This window comes from Psammomys obesus, unplaced genomic scaffold (assembly GCF_907164565.1).
Source record: "Psammomys obesus unplaced genomic scaffold, mPsaObe1.curated_primary_1811, whole genome shotgun sequence".
Taxonomy (NCBI): domain Eukaryota; kingdom Metazoa; phylum Chordata; class Mammalia; order Rodentia; family Muridae; genus Psammomys; species Psammomys obesus.
In genome coordinates, this window is record NW_026585609.1 from 5,407,797 (window position 1) to 5,435,641 (window position 27,845).

The following is a 27,845-nucleotide window of genomic DNA, read 5'->3' on the forward strand; positions in this document are numbered from 1 at the left end:
CTACTGGGCTCTCTGAGGCACAGTCTTAGAGGTTGATTGTAAACCTAGGCTCAGTGGTGAAAACCATGTCGTGTTTGGGTGCTGTGTTTCCTCAGCACAGGGCAAGAGAAAGAGGGTTGATGTGCACACATACATGTAACACTCACCTAGACATCGGTTGACACTTGCCTGTTTAGTGTGCAAGTGGCCCTAGATATATAAAGTAATTACTAGCAAAGAACATTGACCTTGAAGCAATCTTTGTATAATATCAAGCCGTCAGAAGCAGTATTGATGCTTCCAGCATTTTCCCTTGCAGTTCAATACTTTGGGAAAGGAAGGTTCTAGAATACCGTCTTTATTTGTTTGCATATTGGCGGAACTGGAGGGTGGTGACTCATTATTGGTATTGTTTATTCATTCCAGTCATGAACAAGCATTTATTGAGCACTGATCTTGTGTGTGTCACTTTGTTAAGTACTGGGGATGGAGAAAGGAGACAGATGTAGCCCATATGTCATTTCATTAGGGTTGGCACAAGAGTCATTTTACTGGCAAACATAACGGGAACGAAGTCCTACAGTATCTCCTTCTCCTCCCTGCAGCTGATGACTAAAGATTCAACTGAGATACAGTGCATGGCTGCGTGGAAATACTCACATGAATCTGTCCTATTACTTAGCATGAAACGTGGAGGCTGTTTAGTGGCTGGTGAGGTGAAAAGGGGGCATTGCCGGTCAACCTCGAGATTTCAAATCTATTTTCAGTACAGCTCATGGTAGATTGTTCCTTGTGGAACTGAGGTTTCTGTTTCTGAGGTCAGTGGAAACTGTACTCTGGTTAGAGCAGGGGAGGATAGTAGAAGCTCTTGGGTTCCTTTCTAAGTAATTTGAATCAAAAGAAACTCCTTATCTGCCTCTGAACAGGGAAGATTCACCATCAGTGAATAAATACCAGGTGCCTGCTATTTGCTAGTTGCTTTCAAGTAAATTGTTTAATATTCACAACGACCCTGTGAGAGGATGATAATCCCCCTTTTATAAGCAGGGAAATGAGGACGAAGTATTTTCTGTTTCTGTCTTCCCTTTCTCTGAAGATAAGCAAGTGTACAAGCCAAGTTTCAACAGCAGCTCCTTGGAACTGAGGGCATTGACTTTGTATAAAACTGTCTTAAAACCCTATCACATGTTTCTATTTTGATTGTATTAGTTAATTTTCTTGTGACATGTACCTGACCAAAAGCAACTCAAGGAAGGGTTTGGTAGTGCCATGGAGGCAAGAAATATTTCATGTGTGCTAATCGTGAAGTAAAGAGAGATGAATTATCATGCTTGGCTCTCTGTGTCCCTTCCCCCTTTTATTCAGCATAAAACCCCAACCCATGGGATGAGACTGACATGTTACTTTACATTTCCAGATATTCCCTGTAAATATCTGTTAGCAGCATTAGATGAATCCCACAGCACGTGGGGCATCCTCTCTGGGGGTTCTCAGGACATGACAGTGATTTCCGACTCGCCTGTCATGGCTCCTTGGAAATTGGATCCCATTCCATGTTGGGTGTCCTCAGGCACTTAGAAAATGATTGATTAATATTTGTCAGAGAAGTCAATTTTCAGAGTAATTCTGACAAGGAGGTTAGCTCACATTTTATGGGTAGAAGAGCTGAGGCGTATGGAACAAAAGAAAGTCACCTATGATCTTGCCAAAGAACGAAGGCTCTGGTGGCTTGGAATACACTTAGGCCTTAGAAACAGCATTTCTCAACACCAGGGCTTGGAGAGGGTTCAGTTGGTAAAGTGCTTGCTTCCTGTGAGTTCAAATCCCCAGCACCCATGGGCAAACCCAAGCATGGCACTAAGTGCCTGTAATCCTGGCACTGGGGAGGTGGATACAGGTGGGTCCCTGGAACCGGATGGCCAGCCAGCCTCCCTGAACTGATACACCATAGGTTCAGTGAGAGACTCTAACTCCAAAAGTAAGGTGGCAGGTGATTGAGGATGGTCCTTGTTATTGACCCCTGGTGTCTATCCGCACATGTACTTACACATTCATCCCTATACACACGTGCACATACTCATAGGAATATGTACACACAAGAAAGAATAAGGGCTCAACACACGCCTGTGAAATGCAAAGCTTTGCCCTTTCCACTATGAACCGATGTTGTGAGTTTTTCACAAAATGCTTTCTTGGTGGCTATGGTGGCATGGGCCCTGCTCAGGCCATAGACACAGCTTTTCTCAATACCAGTATTTCTAACTGAGTCCAACACAGGCTGTTTATCTGCATCCCAGAACTTCATTTCTGCAAAATGCCTGTGAGTTGAGTGGTCCAGCTCCTAGCCCTGCTCTCTGTTGTCCTAAAATCATTGAGTTCCTTTCCAGTGGAGTTTTTCCTGCTTCTCAATTCTCCTTTAATCGTCCCATTTATTTTCCTTACCCACTCCCCTCCTTATAGTCAGGGACAAGCCAATAATTTTTATTAAGATTTAAAAATGCTGTTTTGCTGTTAGAGTACACAATTGCCCCAACTGATTACAAAAATGGAGACAATCAGACTCTGGTTTCAAAAGATTTGGCTTTCAGTGGGACTACCTACACTGTCCTTGGAGGCATATAAATCAATTATAATTAAGAACCATGAGCAGATGGTAGAAGAGAAACATTGAACAATTTCACTGCCTCCTCCTGCAGATTATCAAAGGGGAAAAAAGCAGTCATGAGTGGTTGCTTGTGGTGAGAGTGCAGTTGATCATCTCTGTTTGTCTTAAGACACACAGATGTAAAGTGATATGTAATCCTTAGTCATCTGTTCAGCTCTCCACAGAGAACTTGGGTTCTGGCAGAACTGACACCTGTTTGTTCACAAAGCAGGGGGAAGGCGCAGCTAAAAAGCCCTGGGTTTGGCCACTGGAGGTTCACAGAGCAGAGCGGCTAAGGCGGTCACAGGAGTTGATGGAGTGAGGGCAAGACGGCACTTACCTAGTAGAGCAAGGAAGGGCGTGGCAGAAATACCTCTGTGAACTTAAAGCCATTTTTGCTCTTAGCATGTTTGGGCAGATGTTTGTGGGGCATCTAAGGAGTAGTGGTCTAAGAAAGTGTCCTCTCCTGAGTTATGAGGATCTGATGGCTTTCTTTCCAGACATCTGTTTGCTTGAATTTTTCCCTTGCCCTCCACCTTTGTTGCTTGCCTCTCCCACATACTGCCCCAGAAGCAACTAGACTTAGGATCTGTTTTCACTCGTCGTCTAGTTCCATCCTTTGTATCCGTGGTGTCTGCGACATGCTGACACTCTTCCCTAGAGTAGCTTACTTACTCAAGTATGTTTCCAGCCAGGAGAGAGTCCTGCTTGTGGCCATGTCGGCCATACAGTTGAAGCGCAGGCTTGGCATGCTTGTAAGATGTTCCAGTCAACCTGGTGCTCTTCATTGGCTTCAGCGGTTTCAGTCTCAGTCTTGATAGCTTCCCAGCCTCTGAAGACAAAACAGGAGTCAGGGAGTCTCAGGTCCCCAAAGAGGAATGGATGGTTGTTATACAGTGAAAAAGCAAGAGACAGAGAGAACTCAGACATGGCTGTGAAGTTTAGAATCAGCCCAAAGCAAAAATTGGTCCCTTTTATGTCTCATTTGTATATATTTAGCTGATTTTTAGTAGTTATAGACCTTAAGCACCTAACGTTTTTATATGATGATGATGGTGAAGCTTGTGGTGGTGTGAACATGGTCATGCATAGATAATGGTCAGAGGACAACACTTTGAGTATCGGCCTCTGTCTTTCCACCATGAGTTCTGAGGATCAAACTCAGGTCTCAGGGTTGTATGGCAAGCACCTTTACCCACTTGGACATTTTGCTGACTCCCCCATACATTTTAGAGATTGAAATTGAATTTGCAAACATGAAAAAAATGTGTAGATACCATTGTATTTCCCCTGCTGGAAATAGATGTTGGTCTTGTTCTTTAGAATGGCATCCAACAGTGCAGGCTTGCCATCTGGGCTACCCACACCGCCCTGCTTCATGTGGCTAGTGAATGCATCTGTTGTCCAAACTGAGTGTTCTGACTCAGGAACAGGAGCTCCACATTCTCTCTCTCTTTCTTGCTCTCTCCCTCCCTCCCTTTCTGTTTCTGTGTGTGTGTCACACACACAGTCAATACTGTAGTCATCACCATTTAGAGGCTCAGTTTTGTTTGGTTAGACCTGTCCTTTGTACTCTGTTTCATACATTCCCCAGTCTGGCTTCACACTCACTAGGTAGTGGAGGACAACCTTGAACCCGTGATCCTGCTGCCACGTCTCCCCTGTGTAGGGGTTATAGGTGTATATCACCATGCCTGGTTTTACACGACTGATGGTTGAACCCCAGTCTTCACGAATGCCAGGCAAGCGTTCTGCCAACTGAGCCATATCTTCGGCCCCCTGGTCTAGATAAGATCTAAAATTCCACCCTCCCGGGCTGAACGGAAGGGCTGGTTAAGATAGCTTGCTGCTCTTGCAGAGGAGGGGTTAGGTTCCTATCACCTCACATGCTGATGCCCAACTGCCTAGAGCCCCAGTTCCAGGGGATCCATTGTTCTCCCTCTCTCTTTTTTCCTAGAGGGTGCTGCATGCACCCACTGCACAGACACACACACACACACACATGCTACACACACAGACACACAGACACACACACACACACACACACAAGCAAGCGCAAAAATAACAAAAGATCTTTTTTTTTTTTAAGTCTAACTTTAAGCTCCAAACTAAGTTGGAGCTTGAAATTGCACAAGTATGCTAATGAGCAAATTCTCTCTGTTCTATTTCACAGACAGGTTAGAGCTACGCTGGGTTCATGACTCACCTCAGTTACTGGTTCAGACAAAGATGTGTTCTGTCATCTCCTGCAATACGGTCAACGTTTTTCTCTGTAAAGATTTGGCTAGGGCTTTTCCTTATTAATTAAATAATTCCCAGTTGTCTTTGTTATTATGAGTATTATGTTTTCTAGTTGGTTAGAAAAAAAGTAATGATTTTTTTCTAAAAGGCGCATTTATCTACAAGTCCTGTTGCGCTCATATTAATTCAAGCAGTTCTTACAATCTATCAGATTCTCTATGTAGATAACTATATATTCTTGATTAAATGCCTTTTTTTTTTGTTTGCTCTTATGTCTTTGAAACTTAACCTTGTGGTGTTGAAATGGCATTGAGCATGAAAGACAAGCTGTCTCCCACTGACCTACAGCTCCAGTGCCTCCAAAACATTCTTTTGAAATAGTCTCACTAGGTATCAGATGGCTTTGGACTTAATAAGTACCCTAGACAATCCTTGAACTTGTAACTCTCCTGCCTCAGGCTTCCACATAGCTAAAATTAAGTAAGTTTGCACTGTCGGACCCAGCAAAAAATTTTCACTTTCTTGATTTATTTTATTAGTATTTCCAGTAACTCTGAAAAATTAACCTTGAACCTTCTCGGTGACAAAGGGAATAAGATCAAAGGTTTTTGATGTGTAGCTTACAGGAAAAATCTTAGGATCTATTTTCCATTATCAAAGAATTTTTTGTTTGTTTAAATGTTTCATCTTTTCTGCTGTGACTAGGCATTCCTGTTCATGCATGTGCTTTCTCCATTGTTTGGAAATTATCCTGTGTGTCTGCTTTGGTTCTTTAGAGTAGGAATTATTTTGATAAGTAGATCATATTTAGGCCATCCTTGCTTCTTGTTATCAATCACATTTGACCATTGTTGCTATCATTATTATTAGAAATATACCATGTGTCTTGGCTAGCTAACATGGTATTTTTTACTTTATGTCCATATGTGATAGAGGGCTATAATCATCTTGTTTTGTCTGAAGATTTACTTTGTATTTTGGCAAGGGTGGAGCAGGGTGGTGGGTGCAGGATGCAAATCAAGAAAGTTGGGAGAAAACAAGGTGTGATTTTGGTATGTTCTGGATGAGGCTCTCAATAACCAGTTATTCATCATTTTATTTTAAAAATTCGACATTCTTTTGTACTTTTTTCTGTTTAACATTATTATTAAGTATTGTGCATTAAAGTTTAAGAGCAACTAATTTCAGAAGATTTTCCTTCATTGTTTTTGTAATTTTTGCTTTGCATGTTTTGAGATACATGTTTTCTTTATATCTTTCCTTATTTTCTGTCTGTTCCCTCTCTCACAACTTTGTCATTTAGAGGATCATTTTGGGCCTGATTATGTCTGTCCTTTGTACTGCATTTTATTGATTTCCTCATTTTAACCTTTTTGTTGTCATTAGTTTTATTTAACTTTTAGTGAAGATTTATACTATATATTCTGATCATGGCTTTCCCTCCCCCATCTCCTCCTCTGGCTCCTCCCCACCCAGCCATCCAATTCCATGTCTACTCTCTGACGCTCTTTGGAAAACAAACAAATTAAAAAAAGCAAACAAATCAGAACTTTTTTAAAAAAATGAAAAAGCACACGAAACACAAACACACACAATCTGAAATTATAATAAGCAATATGAGACAAAAAAAATCTATGAAACAAATATTTATATGATTTATTCTTTGAGAATTTCATAGATTATAGTTTGATGACATTATAGTTGGCTCTCTGCTAACTCCTCCTAGTTCCTCCCTATGAAACTTCATGTTTTTTTTCTCTCTCTTAAAAAAACACAAACAAACATACCAAACAACAAACCATATGGAGCCCAATTTGTGTTGTCTGCCTGAGCACACGACCTGCCCTGGAGTATGGCTTATGCACCTAGAGCTTCTCCATTGCAGAAAACTGAGTCTCTTCTCCCTGCAGTGTCTTTGCAAGTGTCTTCTTGACAAGGGGAGGGGCTTCATGCTCACTGCTGCTGGTGCTGGGATTTTGTCTGCCTTGACTTGTGTCTTCTACCCACAGTTGTTTCTCTGAGTGATGTGTGCGTTCACCTTGTTGCATCTTTAAAATGCTGTTTCCTTGAAGTCATCCACCACCTCTGGTTCGGTTTGTACTGCAGTTTGTCTTTATTTTCTCCTAAAATATTTTAAATATGTGATTTAAAAAAAAAGTTATTTTAAAGCCAGGCAGGGGTAGATATCTGTGAATTTGAGGCCAAGCCTGATCTACATAGGACATTCAGGGCCGGGGGAAAGACCCTATCTCAAATAAATCAAACCAAAACATAATTGTATTTCTCACTGAAACACATTTTAAGAAGTTACGCTTGCTTCATTTTGATTCTGTAGACTGTACGGGCACATTATAGATTTAAGAGTAATGTGTATTCTTTTACATGCATTTCTAGAGATCCGAATTAATTCAAGCTTTTGCTCATACTTTTTATAAAAGTTTTCTATGTATTAATTGACAAGATGTTTTGTCTGTTGAATTTATGTTTTGTTGTTTTTGGAAATTTTAACTGCCCTTCTATAAGTGTCAACTTGTGTTTTTAGATTGATATGTACTCAGGACTATTGTATCATCTTGGTGCCGGTGCGGATTTATCATTATCTTTTGATGTTTTTACTGTTGGATGTTGTCTTGGTATCTTAATGCTCACACTGACCTTCAGAAAGGTTATACTCGTGTCTTTCACTGTGAAGGCCTCCTTACCTTCCCTACCTTCTCAGCATGGCAGGTTTGCATACCACAGATTTCTAGCTTTTCTCATAGCTTGGGAAGCTCCTAGGTCTGAAACATGGCTCTGCCACTGTTTCGTTAGACACAATCACCCTGCGTAGCCCAGACTGGTCAAGTCTGGAATCTCTCTGTCCAGATTTCCTATGTGCGGAGAGTACAAGCATGTACAATGGCATCTGTCTAGTTTCCAAACTTTGACTTCTTGGTTGGCCACTGTCTGCCACATTCCCATCCCAGCCTCTTTTCATGTCTGGAGTGACTCCAGACAGCATCCCAATTGGGTGGTCCTTGGCAACTTTGACTTAATATTTCCTACAAATTCATATTTTGTGCTTCCTGTTGGAGTTATCCTGGGACTCAGCTTTTTTTTTTTTCAAGAGAGTGTTGTAGCATCTCCTCCACCAGATGTATGTAGAGACAGTTAAGAGCAAGTGTAGGCTGTGTCCTGTTGTAATCATGCACCTTGAAGAATGAAGCCTTCTGCATGGGTCACTCAGCCCAAATGTCAAAGAAGCAGAGGGCAGACTAAAGTGATGGTCAGTCTAACCCTGCTGCCTTCTTACCGATTCTGTTTGCTTCCCTTTTATGCACAAGTTGAGAGTATAATGTGAGGACTTGGAGCTTCATGATATTCACTCAGTATTGGCCCCTAGCCCAAGGGGTGCCTGAGTTCGGCTACATGGCCAGGGTGCTACCAGCGGAGGCAGTGGTTACCCTGAGGACATTACTGTGACATCTTTTCCAGAAAGTTATACCAGAAGAGAATAGATGTCTTTTGCCCCGGGTGCGGTTCCTCTTAGCATTCCCTTCAGTCTCTGTCTGACATTCTCTCACCCCCCACCTCCCACATGCTCACTTTGTGCTGTCAAAAATAGCTAGGTTCCTTGAACAGCTTCTAAAAGCTTACCAGTAACACCCCTTGCCTCTGTAGAGTCTTTCATAGTCTTCAAAGCACTTCCATATACATATTATCATTTGATCTTCGCAATCCCTTGCAGGTATGTAGGTTAGGCCTATTATCCTGATTTTACCAATGACAAAACAGACAACAGTAATTAGCTGACTACCTCACCCTAATGCACTTCATTAACCTGAGGCTGCTTTGAAGCCAGGTTAGTCATTTCATTCATTCATTCATTTGTTCATTCTCTCCTCCATCTACCTGTACTAAGAGACACTCCCAGAATGGAAAAAGAAAGGCTTTGGGATCAGACAAACTTGACTAGGAAGCCCACCCTGCTCCATGATCTTGGTCATGTATTTAACCTTTCAGATCTCTTTTGTCATCTATAACGCAGGGAGAATCTTGACTTACAGTGTCTTGATAGGAATCAAATAATGCATAAAAATCTGCCAACCACAGTATCTAGCACACAGTAGGTGAACAGTCTGAAATACAAATTGTTACATATCACGGTTTTTATGGGTGCTCCAATGTAATGGTAGAGACCTAAAATTGGCTATAATTTATGGACTCTTTCCTGTTTATTGTATAGGAGTCAGTGCATTGCTGCATCCCAAGAATGTAAATAGAAATGAGACAAAAGAGTTCTTTCATGGCTATTATCTTCTCTCAGATGATGATCTTGAATGGCAGAGCGTGTGTTCATGGCATCCTCAGCACAGAAACTGAGGATCCTGGGCTGGCATATACCACAGTTATAGATCACCTGCTTAACTTGGCAAGGTCTTGGATTCAGTTCCCACCGGCAGCAGAAGAATGGGAACGAGAGGAAAACATCACCAGCAAGGTGCTCGGTGCTCAGTGTGTGCTTGCTCACCTACAGGGTCTGCTTGTGAGGAGGTCTCCTGCTGGGTAGGATGGACAGATGCGACATTGTCCAAGCGCATTAAACCAATCAAAAGCATTAGGTAGACCTTGAGACTTGGTGAGGCGTCAAAAGAAGCACTCCCTAGTTCTTCTGGGGAGGGTGGAGTCAAATGGAAAGACTGGACAGCAAAGGGCAGGATCTAGACTAGAGCATCCAGTCTAGTCTCAGTGTGTCTGAAGGCGGGAATGGCAGCATCTATCTTGGGCCGCATACTTTCTCTCAACCGGCCCTCCCCTCTGAAATTGAGTTTGTATTGAAAACTCGGTCTCCGTTCAGCTCACGGTCCCTCTGTCATTGCTATCTCCCATAATGTATTATTTTGTAAAGAGCTTTGCTCTGTCCCAAGTATAACAGAGATGCTTGACCAAACCAGATCCTATTTGTGGAATGTCACCACTAGCCATTGCATAAAAGAGTATAATATATTGTGTGAGAGAAAATGGAAGAACACAAGAAGTGTTTAAAGAGAGCAAATAAAAGCTTCAAACAGGAGAGCACCGGGTGCATTAAAGTTAATAAACTGTCATGGCCGAGCGAGCCGGTTTTAAATGTGAAGAAATCTAATTTAGGGACTTGTAGCTGTAGGATTAGAATCCTACTGGAATGAAGAGAGTGGGTAGATTTTTGCCAAATTCTAAGTCTCAGGCTTCTCGTTGAAAATCAGCCCTCGGGACTGAGCAGATTTTTATATATACTTTTAGTCCCCATTTCTTTCAGAGACTAAACCCAGCTGTCTCCCACTGAGTATCTGATGCTAATCAAGCCCCTGGTTTCTGTTGCCTTTCCGTAAATGCTGGAAGGAGATGCTGGGTCTCCTGGCCGACCATGCCTAGCCCCTCCGTAGTCCATCATGGGCTTTTGTAACTATGGAGCTGTTTCCTCATTTCTATGGAAACAGAGACACCAGAAAGCTGTCAGGAGTGAGCTTTGCCAGGTGTGAACCATAGCGACACCCGTATTATTTCTTTCAGGAGAAGCGAGGCAATTGATACAGGTTTCCTCTCGGGCGGTGCTGAAGGATGATGACTATAGCAGCAAGAGTTCCGAAAGGTTTTCTGCCAAGAACTGGAGTGGATTTTGTGCTTCCTCAGCCACAAAATGTCCCAGCAGCTCACTCCCAAATCATTAATATCCTTTGTGGTCAGTCTGCTCAGCTTGAATACTTCCTGAGCTTTCTTTGTTCAATATCTTCATTATCATTTTTTTTTCTTTTTGTTAGCCAAATTCTCAAATTTTTAGGTTCCTGATATAAATATAGCCCTCTTTTGTTGTTGGTGGTGGTGGTCAAAAGAGCAGGAGAGATTAAACCCTGTTTTTATGTTTTATAGAAAAATAAGAGTCTCTGTGGCTCTGGGTGCAGTTTGTCATCTGTTTTCTTAGAGAATCATACGATGCTAATCTGTTTGCCCTCTGGTATCGTAACACCATGGACCTTGCAGGATTACATAACCGTTTTGAGCTTCAGTTTCTCCATTTGAGAAATGGGAATAAAAAGCCTAATTTTCAGAATTTTCACGGGAAGCAAAGACATTGCATGTGATGAAAATACCTTCTAGCCCATAGTGTATAACACTGTCTGAGAAATGGCCATACAAAGCAAAGGAACACAGGCAGGACCAGTTTAATAAAATAGGAGACACTTAAGGCAAATGATAAGAAACAGAAAGAAAAATGACCGCAGCTCATATTCTACAGAGGTCTTCATCTTTGGTCGGCTGTGTGGTATGTGCTTTAAGAGCCTGTGTGGAGATGAAAAAGGGAAGAGTTCTTTGTAGGAAGAAGGTAGTGAGCTGTAGGCAAATATATAGGCCATCGTTTCGGGAAGTTACAGCTACAGTGTTGTTGGAAATAACAGAGATACCTTCAAGGCTGACACGCCGTGACTAGCTGTGACTCGTGTTTGCTTGTTCCTGCCTTTGATGCACAAAAAGTCAGAAGGATACTTCATCTTGCGGTCCAGTCATCAATGATGTGGAAGGCAGCATGGGGCATAGAGTGCTATAGAACACAGGTTACGGTGTGAAAATCAGAGGAGTGGGTTCAGGATTACTTCACGTGGAGCTGAAGAGGTGGCTCAGTGTGTATGGACATTTGCTTGGTTTCCAGCACCGACACTGGCAGTTTGCAGCCACGTGTAGCTCCAGTTCCATGAGCTTCGATGCCTCTTCGGGACTCCGAGGGTACTTACACACATGTAGTATGTACTTACAAAGACAACACACACACTAAAAATGTTTTAAGTCTGCTTCACTTGATGTGTCAAGTCTTGGGTGGGTCCCTTAACGTCACTGAGCCTTGGCGTCAACGCGTATAAAATGGGATGCTATTACTCCTTTTAATTTTTTCCTTCTGGGTGACTATAAAGATCAATTAAAATTAAGTGCCCATGCGTTGCTTGTCTGATTTAATGTCAGGAGACAGATTCTAAAAGGGAAACACTGAAGCATTTCCTGGCTCTCACTCTCTGGGAGGCAAACATGAGGTCCGGCAGGCAGCGAGAAGTGGGGCTTCATGCCTGGAGCGTCTTAGATTTATCTTACCCGGGCCCGGGTTTTGCGGCCAACCTCTGCTGAGCTCCCTTTTGCAGCTCAGTTGGCCTCGTCTTTGCCAAGGGCAACTCAAGGATGGTTGTGACTAGAGTGCCAGGGGTCCCGGCAACAGTAAGGCCCTTACTGCTGTCTTCAGGGTGTGCGCTTGGCTGGCTCACGCTTCCCAGCGCATCCTCCCCTGCTTTAGCTCTGTGTGCTGGCTGCGCCTTCTCTTAGTCAAAGACTTATTAGGCTCTTGAAATTTCGGTTTTCCTCGCATCCTGCCCAGTGAACGCCGGAATTAAGAGACTGGGTTGGGGAGAGAAACTGGGTTTCATGGCCAGCAAATGGAGATGAGTTTTTTGACGCCGGCATTCAGACACTTCAGAGAGGCGTTCCCTAACAAGGGTGTCATGTTTTAAAACCATTCTCTCCTTTGTATTTACAGAGAGTCGACGAGCTGAAGATGAAGCCCAGTGCAGAGTGCTGTTCTCCCAAATTCTGGTTGGTGTTGGCCGTCTTGGCCGTTTCGGGCAGCAAAGCTCGTTCCCAAAAGAGCCCGCCCAGCATCGGCATCGCCGTCATCCTAGTGGGCACTTCAGACGAAGTGGCCATAAAAGACGCCCACGAGAAAGATGACTTCCATCATCTCTCCGTAGTGCCCCGGGTGGAGCTGGTAGCCATGAACGAAACGGACCCCAAGAGCATCATCACCCGGATCTGCGATCTTATGTCTGACCGCAAGATCCAGGGGGTGGTGTTCGCCGATGACACGGACCAAGAAGCCATCGCCCAGATCCTCGATTTCATTTCTGCTCAGACTCTCACCCCCATCCTGGGCATCCATGGGGGCTCATCTATGATAATGGCAGATAAGGTAAAAGGCGGCTACTCCGAGGAGCAAATGATGCGTTGTCTTTTTAAGGCAAAACTAAGTAGTTAATGACAGAAGTTAGGCAGAGCACATTGAGTGAGTGAATAGTCAAACAGGGGATGAAAAAAAAGGAAAACGATGCAGCAAGGGTTCTCAACCTCTGGGTCCCGACCCCTTCACCTGAGCTTGCTGGAAAATACAGATGTTTACATAGTGATTTATAACAGCGGAAAATTTACAGTTATGAAGTAGCAATGAAAAATAATTTTATGATCTGGGGTAAAGGGTCATGCCTTAGGGAAGGCTGAGTACCACTGATCAAGGACAGGTCTGTTTGTCTGTGACTAAGAGATAGGAAAACTTGGAGTCTTGGTAGATGATTTTTTTTCCAAACAGGTGTGTGAGCAGATCTTTCGACACTATAAGGTATCCTCTGTTCTATCATGGTTCTTCCCCCAGGATGGTCACAAGAATTTTAAAAGAAAAATGCCCTAAGCAGACAGTGCAGACAGTCAGTGAAGACCCAGATGTTACAGGAATAGGAAGGCACCCATACTCATCTCAGGATCTCCACATTTAAGTGGATATCAGCCCCTTGTTTTCTCACAACAAGCCTTGTTTTCTCCGTCACTAGATTTGAAGGTAGTTTTAACCATGCTTGCACAATGGAGTTACCTGAAAGTCTCTGAATGGCTCTAATGTGTGGCTTCATCACAGCCTGAGATTCTGGGGTCTGAAAACCTCCTCGGATGAATCCAGGGGACAGTTAAAGTTGAGGACATTGCTTTGAAGCCCCAGAAAGGAAACACCTGAATTCACCATTAGATTAGATGTCTATTGACAGACAGATTCTCTCTTGACATCAGCACTGAGTCTGAAATCACAGGGAAAAGGTTCTACTTGCATTTTTATGCCATTGTTAGTTATTCTGCTGCATTTCCTCACCGATCAGTCCCCATTGCTTAGCTTCCACAGCCCTCACCTGTTCTTTTCAGCTATTTTTAGCTTAGCCATTCACCTCCCTGTGATAAGTGCAACCTTAGTCACTTTTAGAATCATCTCCACCTTAGTACTGTCATCTGAGTTTGCTGTTATCACTTTCAGAACTGCCTTTACGTTTCCATCTAAAGGATGCTGTGTGGTCAGGAATGCTTGTGAGCACCCCAAGTCTCACCTCACCTGCACAGCATGTTGCTTGACCAGATAAGAATCACCACAGGACAGATCTAGCAGAGACTACCCCTTATGACCAGGGTCGCCATCTGTAGGTGGCAGGAGGGATGACCACTGCTTCTCCTTCCCATAGTACAGTCTAGGGAAGGCTGGACTAAGGGCCTTATTCGGAGAAGCTTCAGTATCACCTGAGGAGGGGGTTCTTGTGTTCACGTGGATACCTAACTGAACGTTAGAAAACAAATGCCGGCAGGAGTCGCTCATACCATGAAGTGGAATCAACTCAAACACAATGGAAAAGGCACCAACGGTGGCAAAACCCACTGGGTGTTTGCTTCGGGTAGACATAATTTGAAAAGATTGTTGTCTTGGTGAATTATGTTTCATTTTATGCATGGTATTCTAAGGGTACAATATTGTATTGGAAGAATGGTGGTATGATTAAGAGCCAAATTTTAAAATCATAAATAAATATGTGCTTCCTTCCAGAGTACAACAGATAAGAATGATGTTGTTGTTGCTGCTCATTTGAGTTATTGCAAACCTATGTTATTTCCCTGGAGTAGGGCGCTTGTGCATGAGCTGATTGGTTGCAATCCCCCAGTACCTCTTGCAGATTCTCAACATGAATATTAAAGAACGGGCTGAGGGTGCAACCTGGGCTTTCTTGCTCCCTGGTGCATTCTGGGAGCTTTGAAGAGTGTTCACTAAATGCTAGGCAGTCAGCCTGTCCATACATTATCTTATTCACTGCCACTGAGCTATGTGACAATACAATTCTTCCAGATGGGAAACCAAGGCTCAGAGAGATTAAATAGCACATCCAAAGTGACGCTGTAGAGCCTGGAAGGCACACTTTAACTGCAGTTGCCAACTGTATGCCCTGTTGCCCCTAAGAGAAGGGTGAGGTTGGAGAGGGCTCCACAAACCTTCTTACTTGCTCCTTTCTTGCTTATTTGTCCTATGGCATTGTGGGAAATGTCATAGTAATCTAGCACCTGATTTAATGTCAGGCCAGGCAGAAGGCTCACTGCAGGAGAGAATGAGCAAGAATGAGCAGGGCAGCACAGTTCTGCAGAGAAGCTGCTCGCTACCGCCTCCTAGGGATAACAGGTGGAATTGATCTGGTAGTGCAGATCTCCAGGGTCTCTGTCATGAGAGCCACGCTTCCTCCTGACTCCACTCTTACCTCATCCAAATCCTCACCTCACCTTTACTTCTCTCCATTAGTAAAAGGAGACGAGCAGTGATTATTTTGGAAGAAGTCCTAACACAGAGTAAATAATTTCTAATTGGGTTTTGGCCCAAAGTCAGAGAGAGGAAGAAGGAAGAAACAGCTGGTAGCCAGGGAGCTGGATGCTTGGTCATGGAGGGTAGGCGGTAGGATTGATGTTGGCCCCAGAGGTGGTTTCATGGGGTCAGAGGAACTGCAAGGACAGTTTAGATTCCCATGCTGTGCCCAGGTGTACACAGGCTTGGAGTATCTGCATGTAAGCAAATGAAGAACCCTGCAGGTCGCCAGGAGAAAAGTTTCAGCCTCAAACTCTGGTGTGTGTGTGTGTGGTGTGTGGTGTGTTTTAATTTTTCTTCTTTTTCATTAGTTTATTTATTTAATCAATTTATAACATGATAACAGCCTCTCCCTCCTCGCTTCCCAGTCACACCCTCACATTCCCTCCTGCCATTTTCTCTTCCCCTTCTCCTCAGAGAAAGGGAGCCCCTCCCCCAATGGTACCAACCCACCCTGACAGATCAAGTCACAGCAGGACTAAGTGCATTTTCTCCCACTGAGGGCAGAGAGGAGAATTCAGCCATGGGAAAGGGATCAAAAGGCAGATAACAGAGTCACAGACTACCCCTACTCCAATTGTTAGGGGACCCACATGAAGAACAAGCTGCACATCTGATACATATGTGTAGGGGGCCAAGGTCCAGGCCCTGCATGCTCTTTGGTGGCTCGGTCTCTGTGAGCCCCCAGGCCCCAACTTTAGTTTATTCTGTAGGTCTTTTTGTGGTGTCCTTGACCCTGAAGGCTCCCTTAATCCTCCATCCCACTCTTCCATGATGAGACTCTCTGAGCTCTCCCTATTGTTTGGCTGTGGTCTCTGCATCTGTTTCCATCAACTGCTGGATGAAGCCTCTCAGAAGACAGTTATCCTAGGCTCCTGTCTGCAAGCACAGCAGAGTAACATTAATAGTGTCAGAGGTTGGCTCTCTCCAGTTGGGTGGGTCTCAAGTTGGGCTGGTCATTGGTTGGCCATTTCCTCAGTCTCTGTTCTGTTTTCATCCCTACACATCTTGTAGGCAGGACAAATTTTGGGTTGAAGGCTTAATGGTTGGATTTGTATCCCCCCTCTCTCGAATGGAAGTCCCCCCTAGCTACAGGAAATGGTCAATTCAGGCTCCATATCCCCCACTGATAGAAGTTCTCAGCTAGGGTTACCCCAATAGATCTCCAGGAACCAGGGAGCCAGAGATTACCCCACACACACCCCAAGTTCCATTCTCACTCTCTACCACTCTCTCTCCTTACCACTCTCTCCATACTGATCCCCACCCCAATCTTCCCCCTCCCCCCTCTCCCATCCAATTCCCTTTCTCCATCTACTTCAGATGTCTATTTTATTTCCCCTTCCGAGTGAGATTCAAGCAACCTCCTTGGGGCCCTTTTTGTTACAGTTGAGTCTGTGGATTGTAGCATGGCTATTCTATATTTACGGCTAATGTTCACTTATGAGTGAGCACATATCATGTGCATCTTTCTGGGTCTGGGTTACCTCACTCAGGATATTTTCTAGTTCCATCTATTTGCCTGCAAATTTCGTGATTTTTCAGAGAAAGCACAAAATTGATTTCTGAAGTGTTTGTCCAAGTTTGCACTCCCACCAGCAGTGGAGGAGTATTCTCCTTGCTCCACAACCTTGCCAGCATATGCTGTCACTTGAGTTTTTGATCTTAGCCATTCTGATGGGTGTAAGATAGAATCTCAGAGTTGTTTTGATTTGCATTTTCCCTGATGACTAAGGATATTGAACATTTCATGAAGTGCATCGGGGACATTAGAGATTCCTCAGTTGAGATTCTCTGTAGCTCGATATCCTATTTATAAAAGATTTATTCATTTATTATTTATTTATACAGCATTCTACCTGCATGTGTGCTTGCGCACCAGATCTCACTATAGATGGTTGTGAATCACAATGTGATTGCTGGGAATTGAACTCAGGACCTTTGGGAGAATAGCCAGTGTTCTTAATCTCTGAGCCATCTCTCCAGCCCTGTAGATCGTATTTTTTTAATTGGGTTATTTAGTTTGTTGGTGTTTAATTTCTTGAGTTCTTTATGTATTTTGGATGTCAACCCTCTGTCGGATGTAGGATTGGTGATGAAAGAGACTCTCAGCTTTGCCTCAGCATCTGGTCAATTAGTATGCACTCACATTTGCATGTGCTAACTAAACGGTAAAGGTGCCAGTACTGTGCTCTCCTTGAGGCAAATGAGCGTTACACTATGGCAGAAAGAAGCACAGGAGGAAATGAAGCAGAGCTGCTGAGAACTCAGGAGCTGCAGTTTGAGCAGCTTCAGCCACCACTTCCTGGATGTGGGACTCTGGTTCACTCATCGGCTTGTTGTGGTTGACCTCAGTTCCCTGCGCTGTGCAGTGGAGGGGGGGTATCCCTTCATGAGTGGTTGAGGAGTAAACGAGATATGCAGCAGGGATCTTGGAAAACACTGAAAAAGAAAACTCAGGAGAACAATCAGGGAGGGAACTCTGGAGAAGGGAGCTGGAGTCTCTTGTCCCATCCAGGAGGTTGAGAGTCACTAGAGTATGGAAGCTTGCCATGGCCAAAAAGGTACACCCACGTCACAAAAAGCTACCGAAGGACTTGGAGTAGAATACTGTGAGGATAGTGACAAGGAATTGTTAAAAATATGTGAGGTGCTTCTTGGCAGCCCCACACCTGAGAATTAATAACGTATTTTATTTTGTGTTGTTATAATTGCTTTTTATTTTCCCTGAAACCCTGGGTTTAGGACACTGATCTGAAATTGGGCTAGAAGCATTTCTATTTCTTTCTAGGAGCTTTCCGATTGATGGGGTTTTCACATTTTAGCTTAGAGATGTTAAGAAGCCAGTCCAGAATACCACAGCTTACAGTTAGCAGTGAACTGAGATTCAAGTCCCAGAGACACATGTTTGGAAACCCATGCTTTCTGTGTACAATTTTGCTTCATAAGACGCAGAATTAAGAATTATAAGTCACACATTTCAGTCTTCATTCTGATGAGTTTGGGAAATTTAGGCAATCATCGCTTAAGTGATATGAGGCTCAGTAGACAGTTTGTAGGATATGAATTGGTTTTCTTCTACCCAATTTACATCATTTTGAAGATAAAAAGAAAATATGTGAAAAATGTTGGAATGGCACCCAGCAAGCAGACACTCCACAAGGAACACCAGAGTCCTTGAAAATTGTTCCGCCTCTGGCATCAGTGACAATGAAAAGGGCTCAGGCAGGAGGTGAGACACAAAAAGGAGGATGGAGATTCAGGGAAGGCGACTTGGGATCTGAGCTCTACAGCTGCGTGGTAGGAGAGGGAAGGGTGTGCTGAGTGAGGGTTGGGGTTCAGAGCGGATGGGTTGACCAGAGTGAAAGACTGACCCCCAAACTTGCAGCTGAGCCTTTCTCCCCCCTGCATTGTACTCTCTGTGGCTCCAACACGGTCCTTTCTAAAGGGTGTGGTCGAGCAGTGATGCTCCAAAGAGTATTGGGGGGGGGGGGAGAATTCTGTTTTCTGATTTTTAATTTTTGTTGTCATTTTGGTTTTTTGTGCAGATGAGATGATGACTCCTGTTTCTGCGCCCTGTCTCTCCATAGTTCACACTCCCCTTTAGCATTTGGAGAGAACAGATAAGCCCATGATTGCTGCCTATTTTCATCCCATTTATTTTCATGTGGATTTCTTTAACTAGCACCACTTTTAAACCAGTACAATTAGGCGTTATGCAGACCTCTGCCCAGTGTCTTCCCTGCAGTTTCTGAACAGTCTTGGTTTTTCACCTACTTTTTGTGGCCCGGGACATGGTATTTTACTAGGAGCAAACTGCTATTGCAGAGTTTCAGATGTAGGGGTAGAGCATACGCCTGGCACCTGTTGGTGAGTGTTTTCATTTTTTTATGCAACCTTATAAGGAAAGACCTAGCATTTCTTCTCTGTTGATGGAGAAACTAAATGTGAGTGTTTATGTACCTTCATCAAAGTCCAAGCACTTGAACTGTCAGAATGGATTCTGAAGCCAGGAAGCCTTTCTCCCAGTTCATAGCCAAGAAAGGAGCCAGGACAGAACTGCCTGGCTGGAGTTTATCCTCTTTCCAGCTTTCTCTCCTTCCTTTAATTGTACTTTGGGGGAAGATGGGCAAACAACTCTCTCTAAGATACTGGAAGCTGCATGCACATACAGCTCTCAGCTCTGTGCAGATCCTGGGTCCTTCTCTTTTCTACGGCACATATCGCCGATTGGCATGCACACCATCTCTTTAAAAATGGGCCTTGAGAAGACTACCCACATATCCAGTGGCCCTTTTTGTGCTTGTAAAAATTGATGACAAAAGTGTGCTTTTCACAGAAATGAAGATGGTAAACATGATGTTCCATAGAAATGCCACTCCCCATCCACCGTTCAGGAAAGTGACAGCGTCTACACCAGCGCAGTGGCACACAAGAAGAAAGTGTTGGCGGGGCAGCCAGTGGGTGCAGGTTGTCACTTCCAGCCTTGTGACCCTGGTCCTGCTATTCAAGCAAGTTCTCCAAGGGGAGACAAAAACACCTGGTTCAGACGAAGCCTCATGAAGCAAGAGATATGATGCTTGCTGAACTTAGGCTTTCGTATGTGTTGTGATGTACTCCCATACAGCACACCATTCTTGAATCTCAAAGAAAGAGAAGCCAATTGGGGCATTGGTTTCCTTCATCTGAGACTCAGTGGCTTAATTATCACAAGTTGTTATGCAGCTGTGATGAGAAAAACTGACACTAATAACCATTTATTTTTGTCAGGCTCTGGCTCAGTCACCTGATTCCAGCTAGTCCCCTCACATATTATCTTATCTTATCCTATTTTTTTAATTTAATTTATGAGACAGTTTATCTCCATCTTACAGATGAGGAAGCTGTAGGTCAAAGAAGCTTAGTAATGCTTCCCAGGACCTCTAAGGGGTGATCTGCTTAAAATGGCTTATCCAAATGGTATCTCAGCAAGAGAGCTGGAGAAATGCTTCTCTGGAGGTGGGTCAGTGGCTGAATGATGCCAGGACTGCTCTGTGGTGTCCTTTGAGACTTGTTTTTTGTCCCGGTTGGGATGTGGTTGGCCTCACTGTAGACTTCACGTTCTTATTGAAGGAAGGAAAAATGTTAGGAGGGTGTTATGAGGATGGATCTTCCCCACTTCCTCATTCACCATCCTAAGTGATATCAGTCCCAGGACTAGGGGTCTAGTCTCTGTGCTAGGATGGCAAGGGGACATGGAGGTGGGAATGGCTTTGAAGGTGTCTCAAAGAAAATGACAATTAGGGATTCAGCTAATACCCTATGGTTCAAAAGCCCAGCATCTCTCGTTCTTCCTGCCTCACTTCAAGCACCACACTTGTGCCCTTATTCTGGTCTCTCCAGTTGTGCTCCGAGTGAAGCTTCCCAAACTTCACTTGTGATCCCTTTTCATTTGAGAAATTTTTAAGTGACCCTGAGTATAAAGGTAAATAAAATAAGTATGTAAATTAAACATTAATGATAGTGATACGGAAATGTGTTTTAAACAATTCTTTGGTATGTGTGTAATTTTCCAGGTGAAGGCAAATTTGAATATTAATGAGATGATGGCGCTCACTTTATTTTCCATAAAGAATTAAATCTTGGCTGAGTATTTGGTACTCTAGGACATAACATCTTCAGTGTTTTTCAGATTTGACTGATATTTTGAATTCATAATCACCAATACTAATAATAACTATCACACACAGTAAAAGATGGCAGAAGGAGGCCATTTCTGAAATGTTAGAAATTCTAACCTAATCCAAAATTCAAACTCATTTAATCATTTTCTTTTAAAGAAAAGACTTAAGTAAGCAACTCAAGTGATAACTTTAAAAAGTAAACATTTTTTACATGATACAATCCTAGTATGTAAATTAGATTCTTGCACGCTGAGGAATGATGGTCAGAGAACATTAAGTTTTTGTTTTCCACAATTAAATCATTATGTTTCAGTAAAAGCTGAGAGCTTTAAATGTACAGTAAAAACACTGCAGTTTATAACACTTAGGAGTCTCACATCTGAGATGGGTGTTTATGGCATAAAGGCATGCACAGAAGGCATGTTGTGTGTTTAGAACTAAGGCTACATATGTGAGGTCCCACAATTCAAAACAAGGCTGAGCAGGGCTGGAAGCACCCTGATTTGCTAAATGTTTGGTTTTGAATTAATTTTGCTTATTGCATGTTAAGAAACCATTTACTGATGGGGGCCTGACCCCTGGCTTAAGACAGCATGCTATGGAGCTGGATCCCCGCTCATCAGTTGCTGCCTTTGACTTCCTTGTTATTCTTTCTTCTTTACATCGTCGCTTTTGGGGATTCTTAAGAAACATTTGAAAATATATCAGGACTTGATTGGATGTCATAATGACTGCTATGTGTGTGTGTTTTCATATGCATCACAGGCACTTAAAAATCTTGATGCCAAGTATATGAAGTATCCCCAAGATTGTATGAGCATCCCTGGTCAAGAATAGTTTCACTCAAAATACTAGTTCTATATCTATGGAAAAATATCTCTGTGACTCACGCTCACACTCAAATCCTATCCATATTAATAAATACAGGAAAACGTGAAATCTCCCCTGCTCCTCATCCTCCTTCTTTATTCTGAGGTGAGCTCAAATCGTGGTTTTCACTTCATCTCTTACTTTCTCCAAACTGCCAGAGTTTGTTCTTGACCTCCTAAGACACTGTGCATTGTTGACCTTTTTAATGCTCGTCACAAAAATTATGATGGCAAGAGTAGACACATCACAGATTAGTGACAGTGGGAATGGGAGCTCCTAGAGCTATGATACGGAGAGGCCGTAGAACTAGAAATGTGGAGTAAGTGGTTGGGTTTGGGTTTAGACGTAGCGAGTTTTGTGGGCTGGGCATCTACATCACTGTTGTTAGAAAAGGCAATCTCAGTTTTAGGAAGAAGGTGGTTGACATATGAGCATGATATGGCTGAAAAAGAATGGCAAGAAGAGGGGGCGAGGGGTTCAGGGTTAAATGTTGAGTACAGTAAGTAGATCAGGAGCACAACTTCAGGCTCAGGAGTCAAGAGTACATCCTGGAATTTAGAAGCTTCAAGGTAGACGAGCAGGTGCATGTAATCAAAGACAGAACCCTGGGTTCTGGGCCAAAGTGTAGAACTTTGCATACTGGGGGATCAAGAACAGAGCCTTTGATGCAGCGATACAAGAGCAGAAGTGGGACTGGAGCACAGTGCGTGAGGTGGTCAGGACAGATGAAGAGCAGAATGAAGGTCAGACAGAAGTGCTCTGATGACAGCAAAAGAAGAAGAAAAACAAGGAAAGTGAGGGAGAGTAGAAACCAAGAAGGAAAGGGTACTCAGAAGGAAACCCGAGAGAGGTCACACTCTCAGAGGAGGATGGTTGCCAGCTAGGAACCAGCTCAGGCTGCTCTCTCCCCTCAAGTACTAATCAAGTTCTATATGGAGTTCTGTTAGCCCCACTTTCTTAGAATATCTCCCCTGGGTCCCCACCCCATGCTCCCTGCCTGACCAGAGAGCTGGCACTGGCTTTTTCTTGCCTGTACTACATGGGCAAGCCCACCTGAGATTCTTCAGAGACTCAAGTCTGATGGTCACAGTTCCACCAAGCACCCTGCTCCGGCTCCTCACAGCTTGGAGTATGACCTCCTCTTTGAGCAGGGTCTAGACTGCCTTACCAAGATTTCCCTTAATCTCCTCTTGGAGATTGGACAGCAATGTCAAGTCACACTAAATTATTTACAACTTCCCAAATGGCCTTGGCTGGTTTACATCTCTGCCTTTGTTTATGCTTCCTTCCCTCCTCAGAACATCCTCTGCCTTGTCCCTCAGGATCACCTATCTGATGCTCAAGAGGAGTCATTCTCTTCCTTCAGCAAATCCTCTTCTGACTCCCACTTTTGGAATTCACCATTTCCCTCCCATTTGTTGACCAGCGTCCTATTTATGCTTCTTCATAGCTTGTTCACCTATTGTCCTCCCTCTATGTTGTATAGTGGCTTGCTGTGGGAATTAGTAATTGTGTATTCCTAACACTTGGCGTAGCGTGACACATCGACCTTTAAAACAATGACCTTCAGAAACTGACAGTCATTGAACTGTACACTCTGTGCACACTAACTGGTTGAACGGTGACCCTCAAAAGGATATGCCAACATCCTAACCAGTACAGTCTATAAATATGACTGTATTAGTTATTTTCCTCAGCAGTGTGACAATGTACCTGGTGGAAACAACTTGAGCAGGCAGAGGTTTGTTTTAGCGCACACTTTTAAAGGTGACAGTCCATCAGGTTAAGCCGGGCCTGGCAGAGTGCAGGGCTTCACAGCGTGGTGGACCAAGAAGCCAGTAATGGGATGCTGGTGCTTAGGAGTGCTTTTTCCTTTCCCTCCGTGATGCCACCCACCCTGAGGTTGTGTCTTCTCCCCTCAGTAATCCCCCTCCACAAACACCTCACACACTCTAGGCATGCCTCACCCGTCTCTTAGGTGACTCAAACTGACAATGCAGATTGGCTGTCACCGTAACCTGCTTTAGAACAAAGTCTTCGCAAATGTAATGAAATAGCTCATGATGGCATCATCTTGGATTACTTGGATAGACCCTATGTCAAGTGACAAATATTGCTCTAAGAGACAGAAGAGAAGCAGACATAGGCACAGACTTGTCTGTGTAAAAGGGGGCAGGTTGGAGTTACTGTGCCACAAGCCAAGAAAACCATTTGAAGCTGGAAGAAGCAAGAAAGGAACCACCCCGAGTCTTCAAAAAAGATGACCCTCATAACATCTTGATTTCAGGAATTTATTCTCCAGAAATGTGAAAGCTTTCACTTCTACTTTCTAAAGTCACCAAGTATATAATAGTTTGCATCCCAAGCAGACTAATATGCATGCATAGTTCAGGAGGGAAACACCAGAATGTCACTGCCTAGACTGTTTCCTGTCTTTACTCCTGTTTAGGTGCTGCATTTGGGAAATTTTAATTTTATTATTATTATTTTATGTTTTTCTGAGCCTTAATTTCTTAATCTATAAAATAAAGATTCAAGGAGATTCTGGTCCTTTGGGCATTGAATAAGGATGTTCAAAGTGCTGGGGAGATGCGGGAGATGGCTCAGTTGGTCAGGTGTTTGTCTTTCAAGCATGAGCATCTGAATTTGGATTCCTGGAACACCCCGTAAGGCCCGGACACGGAGGTGTATATCTATCACCTGAGTACTAGGATGGAAGAGACAGGCATATGCCTGAAGCTCCCTGGCCAGATAGGCCGGTTGAATCGATAAGCTTCAGGTTGAGTAAGAGACACTGTCACAAATAATGATAATAATATGAAGACCGATTGAGGAAGACACTCACTCTTTAACCTAGCCTGTTTGCATATGCAAACACACGTGTACACACCTAGACAAACATGTACATACAACATTTACAGAGATTAGGGGAAAAAAAACTGGCAAATAGTGGTTAATAAGATGAACAAAGACATAAGCGATCATTCACTGTATGATTAGAACTCTCCTAGCTCTGTGGAGATTGGGCACAATTTGGGTGCTCTGTCTCACTTCCTGGGCCTCTGCAGGTCAAGGTCAGTGCTCATAAGGTTCAGTGTCTGTTATCTCCTTAGCTGTTCTCCTACCTGGCCTCCGTGGACGAAATGTGCAAGGGTTTGTCTTTTAGGCATTGCTTCTCTTCTTGCACTCTGTTGGTTTTTTCACACCCCCCCTCTCTCTCTGTGTGTGTGTGTGTGTGTGTGTGTGTGTGCAATCGCTGGTATCTTTGTACTTTCTAGGCCCAGACAGCACTTTTCATTGGCAGTTGCCCTTCTTACCCATGTTCTCACACCTCCAGATGCTCTTCTTCTCTGTAAACTATCTTTCCTCACTACCATGACCAAAATTCCTGACGACGTCAACTTAAGGGTGGGGGGAGGGAGGCTTTGTTTTAGCTCATTTTCAGAGGTGTCAGTTCACCGTGGAGGGGAGGGGGTGTTGGAATGCTCACAAGTCCCATCTTCCATGGGTCTATCACCTCCTGTATTTAAAGCTTTAATCCAGGGGTGGATTAACCCAGTTTTTAGCCAAGGGTCCTTACGGTTTGTCTCTGTAGATGCCCTTATAGATGCAGAGACACGGTCTACTCATTTCCTATGTGCTTCAAAACTCAGTAAGGATCATCATCACATCTTCCCTATCCAAAACTTCTTTTCCCTTTCTTCCCTTCCATCGCATGTTTTTTATAGTCACTATTATGACTATGTTTATTTGTAGTCCTTTTTTATTCTCTCTCCACCCTGCTAGAAGCCCACAAGCTTTGTAAGGGCAGGGATTGCGTCTTCTTCCTCTATGTATTCCCAGAACCTAGCTTACTTTCAGCATATTGTAAGCCCTTAATACCTATTTAGTAGATGTATGTGTGAATTCATTATTTTAGGGCAGCAGATGTGAGTCGCAATTAGCAGCAAAGTGTTTTAAATCCAAATGAAAATGGATAATAGGATTAATCTCTCTAGTTACTGGCAAAGCCGCTCCTTATCTCTCTCTGGGCCACTATCTCTATCACCCCTCCCGTCTTCACATCTGGCCAGGTACCAGCCTTCATCTTGGCATCAGACCTAGAGTTAGATCATGCATTTCCACTTTATTTCTAATGCACTGGCCAAATGGGGCACCTTGGGTTAGGGGTTTTGTGTGAGGTAGCAGAGTAAATCCTTCATCCAAGAAAGCACTTGAGTCCAGTCAGTCTTGGCTTTATTAGTACACATTTGAAAGAGAAAACAGATTTTTCATTTTTAAGTCTCAGAAGATAAGCATAAGCACTTTCTATGACATGCTAAATCACCTCGCAATCACCTGATTTCATTTAATTCAGGCAATGGCATTTCCTAAGGTATTAGCTGAGATTTAAAAACTTAATTTAGCAAAAATATCCTTTCTCTTCATTTATTCATCCCTGCGAAAAAGCATTTTGCAAGCCTCTGCCACTGAAGGTCCCTGAGATAGAGTCTGGAAGAAAGACTTCTTGTATGGGGTTGATTGTCAATTAACATATACTTCAGTTAAGTGGAGGTTTTCAAAGGGGAGTTGCTGTGATTTGCATGTGACTGGGCCACAGGAAGGGCTCATTTACTAAGGGCCTTGATGGCCAGATGATAGGGTGTTTTGTGGGTGACTAGATCCTGAGGGTTTTGAGGTAGTCAGGGGGTTAATCCTTTGATAGAGTCATAACTGAATTGTCCATTGGGAAGGAGAGGAAGCTGTTGAAGTTGGGTCTAAGTAGAGGAAGTGAGCTACTTGCATCATGCCTTTCAAGGGTGCATGTTGCCGTGTTTCCTGTCTGTCTCCCTGTGTTTCCTGTCAGTCTCCCTGTGTTTCCTGTCAGTCTCCCCGTGTTTCCTGCCAGTCTTCCTGTGTTCCCTAGCTGGGGTGAACAGCTTTCCCTCTCACATCCTCCCTCTTCCATGATGACTGGCCTCACAGCTGATACACTGCCACCCAGCCAGTCCACCTTAGCCACAACTTCTGAAGCCGTGAACCAGAAGAAAATTTCCATCCCTTAAGTTGTTTTTCTTGAGTATTTTGTCACAGTGAGAGGAATCTGACATAAAGCAGTGGTAAATGTTTTAATGAACCAGCCAGAAGGTGTATCGTGGGCTATTTTTAGTTAGACTTCTCATGGAAGGCCCCAGAGGACCCATATCATGTGTGACGATGCCAGGGGTGGCATTTTGTCAGAGAGAAGAACAGGTGTGAGGGCCTTGAAGTGGGAACATGTTCTTTTATTTTTGCTTTTGTTGGGTTTTGATGAGTTGCAGAAGGTCAGTGTGACTTAGATTGATGAGTTCCTCCAGGAGTAGATCTTATAGGATCAGAGAACCCTGGTATGTAGTTGGATATTTTTGTATTCTTCCTAGGTGTGGGAAGAGAGTGACGTAGGCAGGGGTACCGTCTTTGCAGACAGAGTTAGCATAGCTCAGTGGGTTAGAGCCGGTTTGAGTTCGGGCTCTCACTTTTCTAGGCTAGGCGATGTCTTGCTGTGTGTGACTTCACTGCTTGTGTTTTCTGATCGTTATGATGGGGCTATTACCTACTTTGTCCCCAGATCCTTTTCACTTTCCCACAGGCTAAGCTCTTGACCTGTGAGCTGCAGTGCCTCTTTGGGTCTTTTCTTGAGTCTCAGCTCCGGCTGTCTGAAGTGTAAATAATCTTTAGTCATTACTTACCTGCATATACACCTGAGTGAGTAAATGGTTGGTATTATTTCTGGCAGAACTGAAGCATGAATTCTTCAAACAGAGAATGCTCTTTCTTTTGACATTTCTACAGGTTACTTACTTTTTGCTCTGTTCACAATTTGTTCATAAACTTGAAGACACATTGGTAAAGTGTAGACAGCTAGATATGTGCTGTTTGATTTTGTTTTCGCCAAATAGGTCTTGGAGTTCTCATGTTAACAGTGCCCTTTGGCAGCTCCCAGATTTGTGTCCACATAGTTGCAACCCAGTGTCATTTTTTTCTTTCTAAATAGAGTGAATGG

The 27,845-nt window shown here is 43.5% G+C and overlaps 1 protein-coding gene across 5 annotated transcripts in view; it reads left to right on the forward strand.

Moving 5' to 3' along the window:
* Positions 1–27,845, forward strand: part of Grin2b (glutamate ionotropic receptor NMDA type subunit 2B) — a 434,130-nt gene that overhangs the window by 114,895 nt on the left and 291,390 nt on the right. For all 5 annotated transcript variants that reach the window (XM_055610677.1, XM_055610692.1, XM_055610686.1 and 2 more), the window contains one exon: positions 12,402–12,830. In XM_055610677.1, the coding sequence (XP_055466652.1) occupies positions 12,420–12,830 (411 nt within the window). In that variant the 5' untranslated portion in view covers positions 12,402–12,419. The remainder of the gene's footprint in view (positions 1–12,401; positions 12,831–27,845) is intronic.